The 16,322-nt window shown below is 37.6% G+C and overlaps 1 protein-coding gene across 1 annotated transcript in view; it reads right to left on the reverse strand.

The window, feature by feature from the left end:
• Positions 1–13,864, reverse strand: part of RNF128 (ring finger protein 128) — a gene marked incomplete at both ends in the record, with an annotated part of 123,755 nt that extends 109,891 nt beyond the window's left edge. Inside the window, one exon of the mRNA XM_080719155.1 lies at positions 13,459–13,864. Within this exon, the coding sequence (XP_080575281.1) occupies positions 13,459–13,864 (406 nt within the window). The remainder of the gene's footprint in view (positions 1–13,458) is intronic.
• Positions 13,865–16,322: the final 2,458 nt, after the last annotated feature.

The raw sequence follows: 16,322 nt of genomic DNA on the forward strand, positions 1-16,322 counted from the left end.
ATTTTTTTTTACTGTTACTGTGGATGTTTTGTTTTGTTTTGCTTTTACAGTGCTTTTGTTATGGTTATTGTTGTTTTATTTTTCCCCACCCTTTTTTTACTTTAACTTGATATATATATATGATAGTTTGCCTTGTTTTCTGATTTCACACAACTGCTAGTTCCTTTTATTTTATTCTTGTCCTTTTTTCCTCTTTCTTCCTCTTTCCTTCTTTTTTTTGTTCTCCTCCTTTGATTGTTTTTTCCTTTCTTTTTCTTGGATTACATAATAGTCTTGGTATCTTGTGTGGATTTTTTTTATGTTTGTCTGTTCCTTCCATTACCCCTTTTACAAACTTCCCCACACTAAACTATACACTCTTCTCCCTCAAAACTTTTCCCCATAATATACCTCCTTATTTAATACTCAAAGTATTTCATATCTCCTTACTTACTCTACTAACGACAAGAGTCCTACTAGTTAACTCTCTCTCATTCTCAGCAAGATATTACCTTATCATACTTAAAGTCTTTCTCAACCTAAACATATCCTCTACCTAATCTGACTCCTTTACCCATCACCCCAGCTCCTCCCACATCACGCACCCTCAACACTGGAAAAGCTCTGCTGACTTGCCGATACCCCTAAACTCCTAATATTAAGATTGGACTAAGCATAATACTCAAGAATGATGGGTAGAATCAGAAAAACAGGACAGAGAACGCTATAAATATGAGAACCAGGAATTATGAAGAGACAACAGAAATCACGAATACTGACCTACTAGAAATGCAAGAAGGGGAGTTCAGAATCTTGATGTACACTATGATGAAAGGATTTAAAACAAGTCTAGAGGAGGTGAAAGGTAAGTTAAAAACACTAAAAAAGAATCAGAAAGAGGTCTGGAATGAAATGAAAGAGGCAATAAGTGAAATGAAGACAGCAATAGAAAGAAATTCTGGAAGATTAGATGAAATGGAAAACAGAATATCAATATTAGAAGGCAGTACATCCCAAATTGAAAACACAGTCAGCGATATACAGAAATCTTTACAGCAACAAAACCTAAACATCCAGCAAATATGGGATAATATGAAGCGTCCTAATTTATGGATAATAGGCATTGAAGAAGGGATAGAGGTACACAAGGGCATCTGTAATATCTTCAAGGAAATAATCTCAGAGAATTACCAAATATGAAAAGAGACTTGGACCTTCATGTCCAGGAGGCATACAGAACTCCACTGAGACAGGACCAAAGAAAGACCACTCCATGCCACATAATAACCACAATGACCAATATAGAGGCCAAGGAAGGAATCTTAAAAGCAGTGAGAACAAAATGATGGGTGACATATAGAGGTAAAACAATAAGAATCACCCCAGACTATACAACCCAGGTCATGAATTCTAGGAGAGACTGGTATGACATGATTCAGACCCTGGAATAAAATAACTTCCAACCCAAACTAATCTATCCAGAAAAATTACTATTCAAGATCAATGGTGAAACCAAAGTCTTTCAGGATAAACAGAATCTCAAAAAATTCATGAATTCAAAGCCAACATTAGAGAAAATTCTTAAATAAATAAACCATAAGGAAGAAAAAATAAACAGACTTCAGGATCAGAGAAGAGATGAAGTTAATAAGTGGACCATTTAAGTAAAGAAGAAAGATCAAACCACCCAAGAATAGACAAAACACAAAATGGCAGAAAACAAAAATCATATTTCAATAATATCTCTTAATGTCAAAGGACTTAACTCACCAATCAAAAGACATAGACTGGCAATGTGGATTAGGAAACATAATCCAAATATATGCTGTCTGCAAGAAACTCACCTTACAGCCAAAGACATTCACAGACTGAAAGCGAAAGGATGGAAAAAGATATACCATGCCAATGGTGACCAAGAAAGAGCAGGGGTAGCAACCCTGATATCCAACAAAACAGACTTTAAACTAAAACACATCAAAAGAGACACATTAGGGCACGTCCTTTTATTAAAAGGAACAATACACCAAGAAGATATAATGATAGTAAATATTTATGCCCCAAATATGGGTGCAACCACATTTGTAAAACAAACCCTTCTGGACATAAGACCCCAAGTAGACCCAAATACAATAATTCTGGGAGACTTTAATACACCTCTCACACCACTGGATCGATCTTCAAGGCAACAGATGAGTAAAGACGCTTTAGAACTAAAGGAAACCATAAACCAATTGGACCCAGTAGACATTTTCAGATTATTTCAACCAGGAACTACAGAATACACATTCTTCTCAGTAGCCCATGGAACCTTCTCCAAAATAGACCACATCCTGTGACACAAAAAACCCCCAGCAAATTCAAAAAATGTAATATAATTGCTTGCATCTTTTCAGACCACAAGGGAATAAAAGTAGAAATCAACAACAGGAAACTCAAAAGAAATTATTCAAATTCATGGAGTATGAATGATACACTATTGAATGATGAATGGGTAAGAGCAGAAATTTGTGAAGAAATAAAGAAATTTATGAAAACAAACGAAAACAGAGATACAACCTACCAAAATCTATGGGACACCATGAAGGCAGTATTAAGGGGAAAGTTTATTGCATTGAATGCCCACATAAGAAGGACAGAGAACCACCAAATAAAGAACCTAATGACACAACTCAAGGACCTAGAAATTCTGCAACACTCTATTCCCAAAGCCAGCAAAAGGCAAAAAATCATTAAAATTAGAGCAGAAATACATGAAATAGAGAACAAAAAAAAAAAACAATTCAAAGAATCAATAAAACAAAAGTTGGTTCTTTGAAAAGATTAATAGAATTGATAAACCCCTGGCCAACCTAACCAAAAGAAAAAGAGAATCAACTCAAATTATCAAAATTAGAAATGAAAAAGGAGATATCACCACAGATAGTGAAGAAATTCAAAAGATTATCAGAAACTACTTTAAAAATTTATACTCCAATAGACTTGAAAACCTGGAAGAAATTAATAGATTTCTAAGCACAGTTAACCTTCCTACACTCAGCCAAGAGGACATAGCAAGCCTAAACCAGCCAATAACAACCAAAGAAATAGAAACGGCAATAAAAATTCTTCCACCAAAGAAAAGCCCAGGCCCAGATGGGTTTCCAGCTGAATTCTACAAAACCTTCAGTGAACAACTAATACCAATACTTCATAACTTGTTCTGGGAAATTGAAAGAGATGGAACTCTCCCAAATTCCTTCTATGAGGCCAGTATCACATTAATCCCCAAACCAAATAAAGACACCTCAAGAAAGGAAAACTACAGACCAATATCCTTAATGAACATAGATGCAAAAATTCTAAACAAAATACTAGATATACGCATTCAAAACTATATCAAGAGAATAATACATCATGACCAAGTCGTTTTCTTCCCAGAAAAACAAGGATGGTTCAACATACGCAAATCAATACATGTTATTCACCACATAAATAGAACCAAGAACAAAAACCACATCATCATAGCAATAGATGCTGAAAAAGCATTCGACAAAATCCAACACCCATTTATGTTAAAAACACTGCAAAAATTGGGATAGAAGGAAAGTACTTCAACATAATTAAGGCAATATACTGTAAACCCAAAGCCAACATTATATTGAATGGGGAAAAACTGCAAGAATTTCCACTACAGTCAGGAACAAGACAAGGATGCCCACTATCACCACTCCTTTTCAATATAGTCCTTGAGACTCTTGCTGTAGCAATAAGGCAAGAGAAGGAAATCAAAGGAATTCACATAGGAAGAGAGGAATTAAAATTTTCCTTATATGCAGATGACATGATCCTTTATCTGGAAGACCCAAAGAACTCAACCAAAAGACTTCTGGAGCTGATTGACAAATTCAGCAAAGTCACAGGATACAAAATCAACCTAAAGCAATTAGTGACTTTTCTTTATGCCAACAACAAATCCACAATGAAAGAAACAAAGAAAACAATTCCATTCACTATAACTTCAAAACCAATAAAATACCTAGGAATAAACCTAACCCAAGACATAAAAGACCTCTACAACAAAAACTATAAAACATTAAAGAAAGAAACTGAAGAAGACCTTGGAAGATGGAAAGATTGCCCGTGCTCATGGATAGGCAGAATAAATATAATCAAAATGGCCATTCTGCCAAATCTGATCTATAGATTCAATGAAATTCTCATTAAAATACCAGCGACATTCTTCAGAGACCTAGAAAAATCAATCATGAATTTTATATGGAGAAAGAAAAGACCTAGAATAGCCAAAGCAATTCTCAACAATAAGAAACATGCAGGAGGCATTACAATCCCAGACTTCAAACTATACTATAGAGCAATAGTAGTAAAAACAGCATGGTACTGGCCCAATAACAGATATACTGACCAGTGGATTAGAATAGAAGATACAGAAACAAACCCACATATCTTTAGTCAATTAATCTTTGTCAAAGGGGCCAAACTCATAGGCTGGAGAAAAGACAGCCCTTTCAACAAATGTTGCTTGGAGAACTGGCTAACCATTTGTAAAAAGATGAATCTAAGCCCCTATATCTCACCAAACACAGGAATCAACTCAAGATGAATCAAAGACTTAGAAATGAAACCTGAGACTGTGAAGTTAGTAGAGGAGAGCATAGGTTCAACACTACAACATATTGGCACAGGCAGTAACTTTCTCAACAAAACCTCCAAAGCTCAGGAAATTAAAGCAAGAATAAACAAGTGGGATAGCATCAAACTAAAAAGTTTCTTCTCATCAAAGGAAACTATCAACAACCTAAAGAGGAAGCCTACAGAATGGGAAAAGATCTTTACCAGCCACCACTCTGTTAGAGAGCTAATATCCAGAATATACAAAGAGCTCAAAAGACTCTACACTAGCAAAACAAACAACCCAATCAAGAAATGGGCAAATTAACTAAATAGACACTTCACAAAAGAAGAGATACAAAGGGCCAATAGATACATGAAAAGATGTTCTTCATCACTGGCCATCAAGGAGATGCAAATCAAAACTACACTGAGATTCCATCTAACACCAGTCAGAGTGGCAAGCATAAAGAAATTAAACAACAACAAATGCTGGCGAGGATGTGGGGGAAAAGAAACTCTTTTACACTTTTGGTGGGAATGCAAACTAGTTCAGCCACTATGGAGATCTGTGTGGAGATTCCTAAGAAAGGTGGGAATAGATCCACCATATGATCCAGCTATACCACTCCTGGGTATCTTTCCAAAGGGGTTGAATTCAGAGAAATACAGCAACATATGCATACCTATGTTCATAGCAGCACAATTTGTAATAGCCAAAATATGGAACCAACCCAGATCTCCATCAACAGATGAATGGATAGCAAAACTTTGGGAAATACACAAAATGGAATTCTATTCAGCCATAAAGAAGATCAAAATTATATCATTTGCAAGAAGATGGAAAGTCCTGGAGAACATTATGTTAAGTGAGATCAGCCAAGCACAGAAGGAGAAGGTACATATGTTTCCTCTAATATGCCCAAACTAGGAAACACAGAGGATACCAGTGGGACTCCAGATAATGGAGGGGAAATACTAGCAAAGTTTGAATGGAAAGATAGGAGAGGAGGAAGGCTGATCTTGATTAATGAGGGTCTACATCTGAATATGTATAAAATTATGAATATGACATGGTTAACCTGGACAACCATTGGTGGGAGGGGGGAAGGGAAAATGGGGGTGGGGGGAGAGGGCACCAAATATAGTTTAAATGTATACTATTTATGTTCAATAAAAATTGTTAAAAGAAAAAAAATAAAAAATAAAAATAAAATAAAATACTGAAGTAAGCACATCTTTTGGGATTTAGTAACAGAGGCTGTCACTAAATTTTTAGCGATATCTGAGAAAATGTCTATTCTAGACAAGGATGGCTTGTCTAGCAGTCTGGGATATAGTATGGTACAATTAGAAATAAAAAAATGATAATTAAAAAAAATTGGAAACAGGGTCTCTTGAGCCAGTGATGTTGGCTTTGAACCTGCGTGATCCTCCTGTCTCCACCTCCCAAGCGTGGGAATTACCAGCATGCACCACCACATCTGGCTCTCCTCACTGTTTTTGTCAACAGCATGGAAAAGAAATTTCAAGGAAGGGAAATCCAATGATATGCTAGTTGACAGTTCTAATAACTGCAAAACTCTGGCGTTATAGTTGCAAATATTTGAGATCAAGATCATTCGATGTGCCCAGCGTGGTGGCGCACGCTTGTAATCCCAGCATTTGGGAGGCTGGGACTGGATGATCGCGGTTCGCAGACAGCCTCAGCTACTTAGCGAGGCTCTTTGCAACTCAGTGTGACCCTGTCTCAAAGTAAAGAATAAAAAATAGGGCAGGGGGTGTAGCTCGGTGGTCGAATGCCCCTGGGTTACATCCCCAGGCCCGCAAAAAAAAAAAAAATCATTCGATGTTAAAGAACAATAAATTCAATAAATAAATACTCTAGAACAGTGCCCGGCATAAAATAACTCTAATAAATGTGACTTATTATAGTTACTATTATTGTTCTATTGTTTCTTTTTCTTTTTCTTTCCTTCCTTCCTTCCTTCCTTCCTTCCTTCCTTCCTTCCTTCCTTTCCTTCTTTTCTTTTTTCCTGGCACCGAGGAATGAACCCAGAGACATTGTACCTTTAAGCTACATCCCCAGTTCTATTTTAGTTTTTGTTTAGAAACAGTCTTCCTAAATTGTGGAGGGCCTCACTAAGTAGCAGAGGCTGGCTGTGAACCTGTGCTCTTCCTGCCCCAGCTTCTTGAGTACTGGGATTACAAGCATGCTCCTGGCTTTCATTATTCCTTTCATTCAAATTAAATTTTAAATCATAAATAAAACATAAACATTATACATACGAGTGGGGTACTCTGTGATGTTTCAATACTTGCATACATTGTGTTGGGTTTGAATCACAGTAAATATATCTAACTGCTTAAATATTTATCTTTTCCCCTTTTTATTGTGTGTAGTGCTGGGGATCGAACCCAGGGATGTTCTACCACTAAGTCACGTCTCCAGCCTTAGCCATAGTTTTTTTTGTTTTGTTTTTTCATTTTGAAACAGGGTGTCGCCAAGTTGCTGAGGCTGGCCTTGAGCCTGTAATCCTCCTGTCTCGGCTTCCCAAGTACCAGGATTAGAGGCCAGTGTGCCACCATGTCCGGCTCATATATTGTTTCTTTATGGTGAAGCATTCAAAATTCTTTCTTTTAGAGTTGACAAAAATCTACAGTAGATTATCATTATCTATAGTCACTCCACTGCACAAGTATACACCAGAATTTCTTACTCCAATCAAATTGTCACTTAGTACTTAGAGATCAACCTTTATCATATTCCTCTCTCCCTTCTATCATTATGCTCTCTTCTTCAGTGTGCTTATTTTATTTATTTCTTTATTTTTTGTGATACTGGGAATGAAACCCCAGGCCATTCTACCTCTGATCTACACCCCCGCCCTATTTTTTATTCTTTCTTTCTTTCTTTTTTTTTCCATCTGGTCCTGGGTTTTTCTTTTTTTTAATTTTTAATTTTTTATTGGTGCACTGTATTCATACATCATAGTGGGATACAAACTTTTGTAGACATACATGCACACATCGCCCAGTCAGCCCCCACCCGATCCCCACCCCATTCTCTCCCCATCCCTACCTCCCATGCTTGGCTTAGTGGTTGACATCTAGTATTATAGCAATTTATCCAAAATTAAAAATGATAATCTCACATAATAGTTTCATTTGTCTGATACCAAGCTTTTGATGACTTAAAGATAACATTTCAATATTTCTTTTTACTTTCTTTCTTACCAGAGAATATTTTTTTCTATTTTTTTAGGTGAAACTATCATATATTTATATATTTATTTTTCAGAAAAAAAATCTATCCTAATATGGAATATGGACTCTAGATACCCAAAACGATCTTGAAAAAGAACAAAGCTAGAAGATATATATTTTCTGATTTCAAACCATATAAAGCTACAATAATTGAAACAGTGTAGTACTATTCTAAAGGCAGATATATAAACCATTGGAGTTAAATAAAAGCCTAGAGCTAAATTCTTCCCTATATTGTCAAGTTATTTTTGACAAGGTTTCCACGAACATTTGGTGGTGGGGATAATAATCTTTTAACTAAATATTGTTGAAACATAATAATTACATGGAAAATAATAAAGTTGGATCCTTACCTAATCCCATATACAAATATTAACTCAAAATAGATAAAAGACCTAAATATAAATCTTAAGACTATAAACTTTTAGGAGAAAATCTGGGTCATAAAACCTCACAACATTGAAATTGGCAGTGATTTCTTGGATATGATTTCAATGGCACAGGCAACAGAAGAGTATACAAACTCCCTAAAAAATAAAAAAGATATTGTATATACAAAGACAATGTAAACAGAGTTAACAGTTACTAATAGAATGGGGTAAAATATTTCCAAATGCTATATCTGAAGGTATATTAATATTCCAAATAGAAATCCTAAAAATTAACAACAATAAAGGCAAACAATACCATTTAGAGATAGGTAAAAGACTAACATAAGTAATGAATCTCCACAGATAACCAATCTTAGTTGTCTGTTGGATAGAAACTCTTGTTTCTCTGGTTATGGTGTGTGTTACCTATTTCTTCTTTGTAGTTAATCTCTTTGGGGATTTTATCTAGTGCTGGTTTTGAAGACATAAATTCCTTCAGTTTCTGTTTGTCATGGAAGCTTCTTATTTCTCCATCTAATTTGATAGAAAGTTTTGCTGGGTAGGAAATTTTTGGCTGGAAGTTGTTTTCTTTCAGAGTTTGGAATATGTTACTCCAAGCCCTTCTGGCTCTCATGACTTGGTTTGGGAAGTCTGGAGTGATTCTAATTGGTTTGCCTCTGAATGTCACTTGGCCCTTTGTTTTTGTTGCCTTTAAGATTCTCTGCTTGGCTTCCACATTGATCATTTTGACAATTATGTGGCGTGGGGATCCTCTTCTCCGATCCTGTCTAAAGGGAGCTCTATAAGTTTCCTGGACCTGTGTATCAACCTCTTGCTCTATGTTTGGAAAATTTTCTGCTATTACTTCCTTGAAGAGATTGTTGATCCCTTTGGTTTCACTTTCTTTTCCCTACTCTATTCCAATTATTTTTAGGTTAGCTCTCTTAAAATGGGCCCATATTTCTTCAATATCAGATTCCTGCTGTCGGATATTTTTTCTAGATTAGAAACTATGCGTTCATTTTTGGAATGATCATCTTCTAAGAGCGAGATTCTGTTCTCCATGTGGTCTAATCGGTTGTTTGTGCTTTGAATTGAGGCCTTTACTTCATTAATTGCATTCTTTATCTCTTTTTGGCTCTCTCTGAGTTCTTTTCGAAGCACCTCTATTATTTCTACAGTTATTTTCCTGATTTGATCTTCTAGAAATCTCTGATTTTCTGTGTTATCGGGTTCTGATGTTGTGGGGTTGTGGGCATTCATTGCTCCAGTATTATTCCTCTTTCCCATGATTTCGGAAGTTTGTGCCTTCTCTGGGTTCTTCCCTTGGGTCACTATGACTTCACTTAAGGTGTTCTGGATCTCGAGTCTGTGGTATCTCAGACCCCACTACTCCTTTACTGGGTTGTATCACAGAGTCTCCGACCCAGAGAGTCGATAGAGGCTGCTTTAGACTGTGGGGGGTGCCAGGTTGCACGTTCTCCTATGGTGTGATATTTCTGCCACCGCCCCTCCCCCACTTGGTCAAGTCCCAGGGAGTACAGTACTGGGATTTCTCCTCTGTGGCCCGCAATTTGACTCACTGTTCTTGAGTTCGCAGATGTAGCTGTACTGGATTCGGTGAATTCTCTGCTGCTGCCGCCGGTGGCAATATGGCGCCGCTGCTACGCCCTCAGCCGTGAGACTGGCGTATTTCTTCTTGGTTTTGATTTCCACTCTGAATCCCTGCAGCGTTTGCTGAGCTCAGCCACTGGGAGCTTTAGATTTTACCTGCGGTGAGAAATCCTGCCTGGCTGTTCTGCAGCGGCTCACCTTGTCTTGCTGTAGCCGTCCGGTAAAGTCGCCGCTGCTGCAGGCAGTATGGCGCTGCTGCCGCGTGTGTATCTCCTCTGTGGCTCTGAGCTCTGTTCTCAGTTCGCTTTCTCTCTGGAGCCTGGTGATTTTTTTGTTTCTCTGGTGATGGTGTTTTCTGGCTATGAAAGGCGCTGATTTTGTGGTAATGGAGATTGGTGTTAGCGGGGCTCTTAAGCCCCGCTTTTCTCGGTCGCCATCTTCCCGGAAGTCTCATTTTATTTTTTATATTTTATATTTTTGGTGGTACTGGGGTTCCTGGAAGCCCTTCTACCTCCAAGCTACACTCCCAGACCTATTTTATACTTTTTGAAATAGGGTCTCTTAAGCCAGCGCAGCTGGCTTCCAACCTGCGTGATCCTCCTGTCTCCACCTCCCAAGCGCGGGGATTACAAACCTGAGCCAACACTCCCAGCCTTATTCTTTATTTTGAAACATGGTTTCACTAAGTTATGGAGGGCCTAAGTAGCTGAGGCTGGCCACAGACTTGGGATTCTCTGTCTCAGCCTCCCAAGTACTGGGATTAGAAGGGTGTGTCACCATGCCCGGCTTTTATGTTTGTCTTTGAGATGGAGTCTCACTTTGTTGTCGAGGCCTTGACCTTGCCATCCTCTTGGGTTAGCCTCCCCAACAAGTCACATTACATATACTTGCCACCCTGCTTGTCTCCGTGTGCTTCTTTTACAACAGAAGCGATGCCTTCGCTTTCAAAATGTTTCTGCTCATGCGCATTTATTATAGTGGAGGTATATGTCGAATGTTTAATCTGTTTTCTTTTTGTAACTAGGTTTAAGCCACATATTTAAATGAAGGTGCGCATACCTTTTGGAGAGATTTACTGTGATTGATTTTTGGTAAGTATTTTAAATTCAGCAGCAGAACAATTACATTCTACTTGATATTGGCCCCTACTGCAGGTTGCAAAGTAAGTTTTGAAAATAAGTCTACTGTTTTGTTTGGTACTATGTATATTTAAAAAAATCACAGGGGGATGAATAAGCAGAATATGATTGTGCATGCCAAACAAGACCTAGCATGCTCACGATTTCTAAGTTTAAATATAAAGAAAGTAGTAGTTCCCTCAAAATGGGTTTAGAGATCTCTCCCTACCCGTCTTTCATACTTCTCATACTGGGAATTGAGCCCACGAGCATTCTAATTCTGAGCTACACCTAGACCTTTTTAAATGTTGAAACAGGGTCTCACTAAGTTACAGAGAGGAAATATTTTCTTAATAAAAATATAAAAGTCACAGCCGGGCGTGGTGGCGCAGGCTTGTAATCCCCACACTTGGGAGGCAGAGACAGGAGGATCGAGCATGTTCGAAGCCAGCCTTGCTGGCTTAAGAGACCCTGTTTCTAAATAAAAATATAAAATAGGCCTGGGAGTGTAACCCGGAGATAGAAGGGTTTCCAGGAACCTCAGCACCACTAAAAAATTTTTAAAAAATAATAAAAATATAAAGGTCACTTTAAAAAGCCAGGCATGGTGGTGCACACCTGTAATCCCAGTACATGGGAGGCTGAGACAGGATGATCGCAGGTTTACAGCCAGCCTTAGCAGTTTAACAAGGCCCTAAGCAATTTAGTCAGACCCTGTTTCAAAATAAAAAAGAATTAAATAGGGATAGGGATATAACTTGGAGGTAGAATGCTTCTGAGTTCAATCCCCAGTACCACCACCACCACCAAAAGTCACTTGTAAAAATATAGGCACATTATCCAGACATGGTGGCACATGTTTGCAATCCCAGTACTTGGGAGGCTGAGACAGGAGGATGGCACAGATTCGAAGCCAGCCTCAGCTATTTAGTGAGATTCACAGAAACTTAGTAAGACCCGGTTTCCAAATAAAATAGAAAATAGGTCTAGGAGTGTAGCCTGAAGGTAGAAAGCCCCTGCATTTCATCCCCAGCAACACACACACACACACACACACACACACAAATATATAGGCACATTCAGGAAATGCTTTCAGTTTAAAGAAAAATAAAATGTGAATGTCTGAACATGGCAATATGCAGTATGTGTTACAAAAGGAAACAAATAGAGTTTTGTTACCTTTACAAAAATTTTGTATTCCTGAAAGACCATTTGTTTGATGCCCAGAGAAACAATCGGCTTGTTTTTCATACGTTAATACTAAAGTTCAATATTGTATGTACACAACTTGTCATGTTCTAAGGATTCTATTATTCTTCACACAAATTTGATGTTTTTCCTTTTTATAAATCTGAAATCTGGTTTCTTTTCATTAATTCTTACCGGCCATATTTGATGGTGATGACACCAATTATCACAATATTGGTTTATTTGAAATTATTCCTCCCCCACCTTTGCTAAACCTAGGGAATAAAAATATATGTACCCATCCACAGTGTAGAAAATGTGTCTATTTCATTGGCTTTAAAAAACTACTTATCACTAAAGTGGAATTTTTTACAAAATAAAATAAAAATAGTAATTATCAGAAGTAAATTTCTTTACAAAGTTAATAAATTAGATCATTCTGTTTCCTTAAGAAATCATTAGTATATATTTCTAAAGGAAATCTCTATTTTTATATGGATTACAATGCTGCCCTATTTCTTCCATACCTTTTTAAGTGGATAATTTATCTGGCAGAGTAGTTTTGTGTGTGTGTGTGTGTGTGTGTGTGTGTGTGTGTGTGTGTGTATTAGTCTCTCAAAGGTTCACATTTTATATGCATGCAGTACAGTAAATTCACATTTTTGTAACCTTTTATACACTTAAAATATGCTATTGTTTAATAATAATGAATCAGTTTTGCAGTTTTACATATTTGACTATATCCAGTCCTTTTTGGAGGAGAAAAATGAATCAATCGGAAAGTATGATAATAATGAATTAAAAAAATGTTTAGAGGTAAAGTTATAGCTTATTAAGAAATAATTATAAAAACCGGGTTCAGTGATACAGGGCTATAATCCCAGTACTTAGAAGGCCTGAACAGAAAGATACTGTTCAAGGATACCCTCAGAAACTTAGTGAGACCCTGTTTCAAACTAAGAACTAAAATATGGCTGTGGGCGTGGCTCAGAGGTAGAATGCCCCTGGATTCAATCCCTAGTACCACACACGCATAAAGAAAGCAATTATATACTGTACACTGAAGAAACTAATAGAGCTGAAGAAAAAAGTAAATTTTAATCACCTCATGGATTTCTGGTGTTCTTGGAACAAGTTAATTAAAAACATTAAATAATAAAACAATTCTAGTAGTACCAGACAAGTACAAATACACTTAAAGGAAAATTGCTTTATTATTTTCTTTTCATATCCTAGATTAACTCTAGTTTGGAAATACCATTTTAAGATGAAACAAAGACATGAATTCTCTTTGAGAATTGGTTATTACTTACCAAAATTTGCCATCTGTATTGTCTGGTTGCCAGGCTCTGGAGCATTGTAAATCACAACAGCATCGGCGTTGCTTCTACCTGCTGTTTGAATTTTTTCTGAAAACGTACAATTACCTCTTTCTATCAGTGCAATCCAGGGCTTCTTCATGTTAGTAAATTCAGTGTTGTAATCGCAAGCTTGGTAGTTATTATTCGTAGGGATGCTGACCACCCCCATAGCATTAGCCAGTGGTGAGGCTAATCCGTAAACACCACATTCACATGCCTCAGTTGTAGTATAGTTGCTGGTTTCATTGTAATATATCACAGTCACATAGGCATTCACTGAAAAAGATGCTGTACTTTTAAGTAAAAAGGTAAAAATTACAAGGAGCCGAAAAAACCTGGTCTTACTCTCTTGATTCATTGCTCATTCATCTGAGCATAAAACTTAAGATGTCTGCTGATACTGTCCACTCATGTCCCTGCTAAACAGAAGTTTGAAATTTCAGTTGCAGGCAGGTAACTGATCTCACCTCTAGCAACATAAGCTCTGAATACATCAGCTCTTTTTCACTTTAGTTATCTACATTCACCTTTGCCTGTCCCTTCTCCAATTGTACATGGGCGTATAATTCTTAACCAGGCTACCTTAGTACTAAATAGCACCACCAACTTTATTCTACATGTCAGCTTATCAGGGTTGGATGACTTCCTGCACTGAAGTTTTTTTCTTTTTACTGTTCCAGCAAATGCACTTTCATAAACACGGCGTGGATTGGAATGAGGAACTGGACTCTTGGGAATCACACGTGACAAGGCTGAAAGTCACCTCTCGCAGAATATCTATAGCAGTAAACTGGTTTTCCAAGCCCTGCTAAAATATCCTATTAACCAGTTCAGTCAGAAGTAAGTTAAGGTCCATAATTTTAATTGCTATGGCATTAGTAAAAAGGATTTAACTGCCTTTCTTTTCTTGAACTTCTCTGTAGATGTTTTTCTTAGCAGGCTCCCCAAGGAGTATCCTCTGCTACCTTGTTTATTAGAAACCAAGCATAATTCAGTGGCAAGAGATCCTTTCAAGTACAATGCCTCCTTGCCCCTGGTAGGTGCTCAAATGTTTGTTGATTGATACCTATGATTTTCTGCATTCCATTAATTTCCTTCCCCCATGTGTTATATTCCAAAAAAAGACTGAGGCTTAACTTTTAATATACTTTTATTGGTGTATTGTACCTCATAATGAGGTGCAGAGTGATAGGAATGTACTTGCACACAGCACTTGGTGTGTTTCCCTCTGGATCCCACTCCATTCCCTCCTACTCCCCCGACATATTATTGTGATTGATATTGATAACTTCATATATGTGCATAGCATTATTTAAACTGTTTCTTGCACCAGGGACCTTTCTTCCCCTCTTGACTACGCTCCCAGATTCCCTTCCACTATTCTACTTGGTGGAACTTAGAGAGAAACTGGGAAACCAAATGGGCAAGAGATAAAACAAAGTGTGTGTGTGTGTGTGTGTGTGTGTGTGTGTGTGTGTGTGTGTGTGGTACTAGGGATTGAATCCAGGGGCTTTCTACCTCTTAACTAAATCCCCAGCCATTTTTATTTTTTATTTCAAAACAGAGTCTTGCTAGTTTTCTGAGAGTCCTGCTATGTTGTTGAGTTTGTCCCCAAACCTGCGATCCTCCTGCCTCTGTCTCCCATGTACTGAGATTACACTTGGCTTAACATTTAATTTTTAACGTTAGAGTTTTAAATTTTCATTTTTTCATATATATAGAAAGTTTTCTTTGCCTTCTTTGAAGCTCTGTTTTTGTTTTTGAAGCTGTTTTAAATAAGTAGACTGGACATTAGCAGCAGTTGGAAACAAATTGCTAGAGGTCAGATGGTCTGGGGAATTTTCTGGGCTGGGGAGATTGCAATGTGTACTAAGGGCTCCTGAAGGAATAGATGAATGTACAACCACGGGACAGAAACAAGATAACAGAAGTTCTTGTTGAGTCAAGAGTCAGCAATCTAGACAAACAGGCATGAGGCTGTCAGAGAAACAGAAAGTCACCAGGTCAAAGGAAGGCAGGTGCAGTGATAGTCCAAAGTCCAAGGCAAGTAGTTTGGAACCCAGACGACTACCGACTATCGGGTGAGTCAAGAGGAGGAAAAAACAAAAAATAAGAAAATCAGAGACACTGTTGATGGGGATGGTCAGGGAAGTTGCTTACATTTCTATGCTTAGGCAAGTGAGTTCTTAGCATTACAGTGGACCTTGCAGGTGGCAATTAACAGTTAACACTACCAGCAGAGGTGAGGAGTTCTGAGGATGAGCAGTAGAACCTGCTGAATAAATCCCAACAGATGCATAATACAAATATAAACCTACCATGTCACAGCTGCCAATTACCCATCAGTGTACCTACCAACAATATCTGGTATTAGTAGCATTTTACACATAAAAACCATTTAATGATCCATATAATTGAAATGAAAAGTTTTTTTTATTTGGTGGTACTGGGGTTCCTGGAAGGCCTTCTTCCTCTGGGCTTCACTCCTAGACCTATTTTATTTTTGGAAACAGGATCTCTTAAGCCAGCGAGGCTGGCTTTGAACCTGCGCGATCCTCCTGTCTCTGCCTCCCAAGCGTGGGGATTACAAGCGTGCACCACCACGCCTGGCGGCGAACTGAAAAGTTTAACATCTTGTATATTAGCTTATGTCCTATTTAAGAGTAAATACAAATAATATATCATTTTGCTACTAGCAAAATTTAGATTAGCTTCTAGCTACCATTTAGATGTGTTAAAGAGAATTATACTGAAAACAGAAATGTTATTACTGTTCTTGAAAATAACAATACCAAAATACCAGAAATAAAAAATAC

This window comes from Muscardinus avellanarius, assembly GCF_963383645.1.
Source record: "Muscardinus avellanarius genome assembly, chromosome: X".
In the NCBI taxonomy this organism is placed as follows: Eukaryota; Metazoa; Chordata; class Mammalia; order Rodentia; family Gliridae; genus Muscardinus; species Muscardinus avellanarius.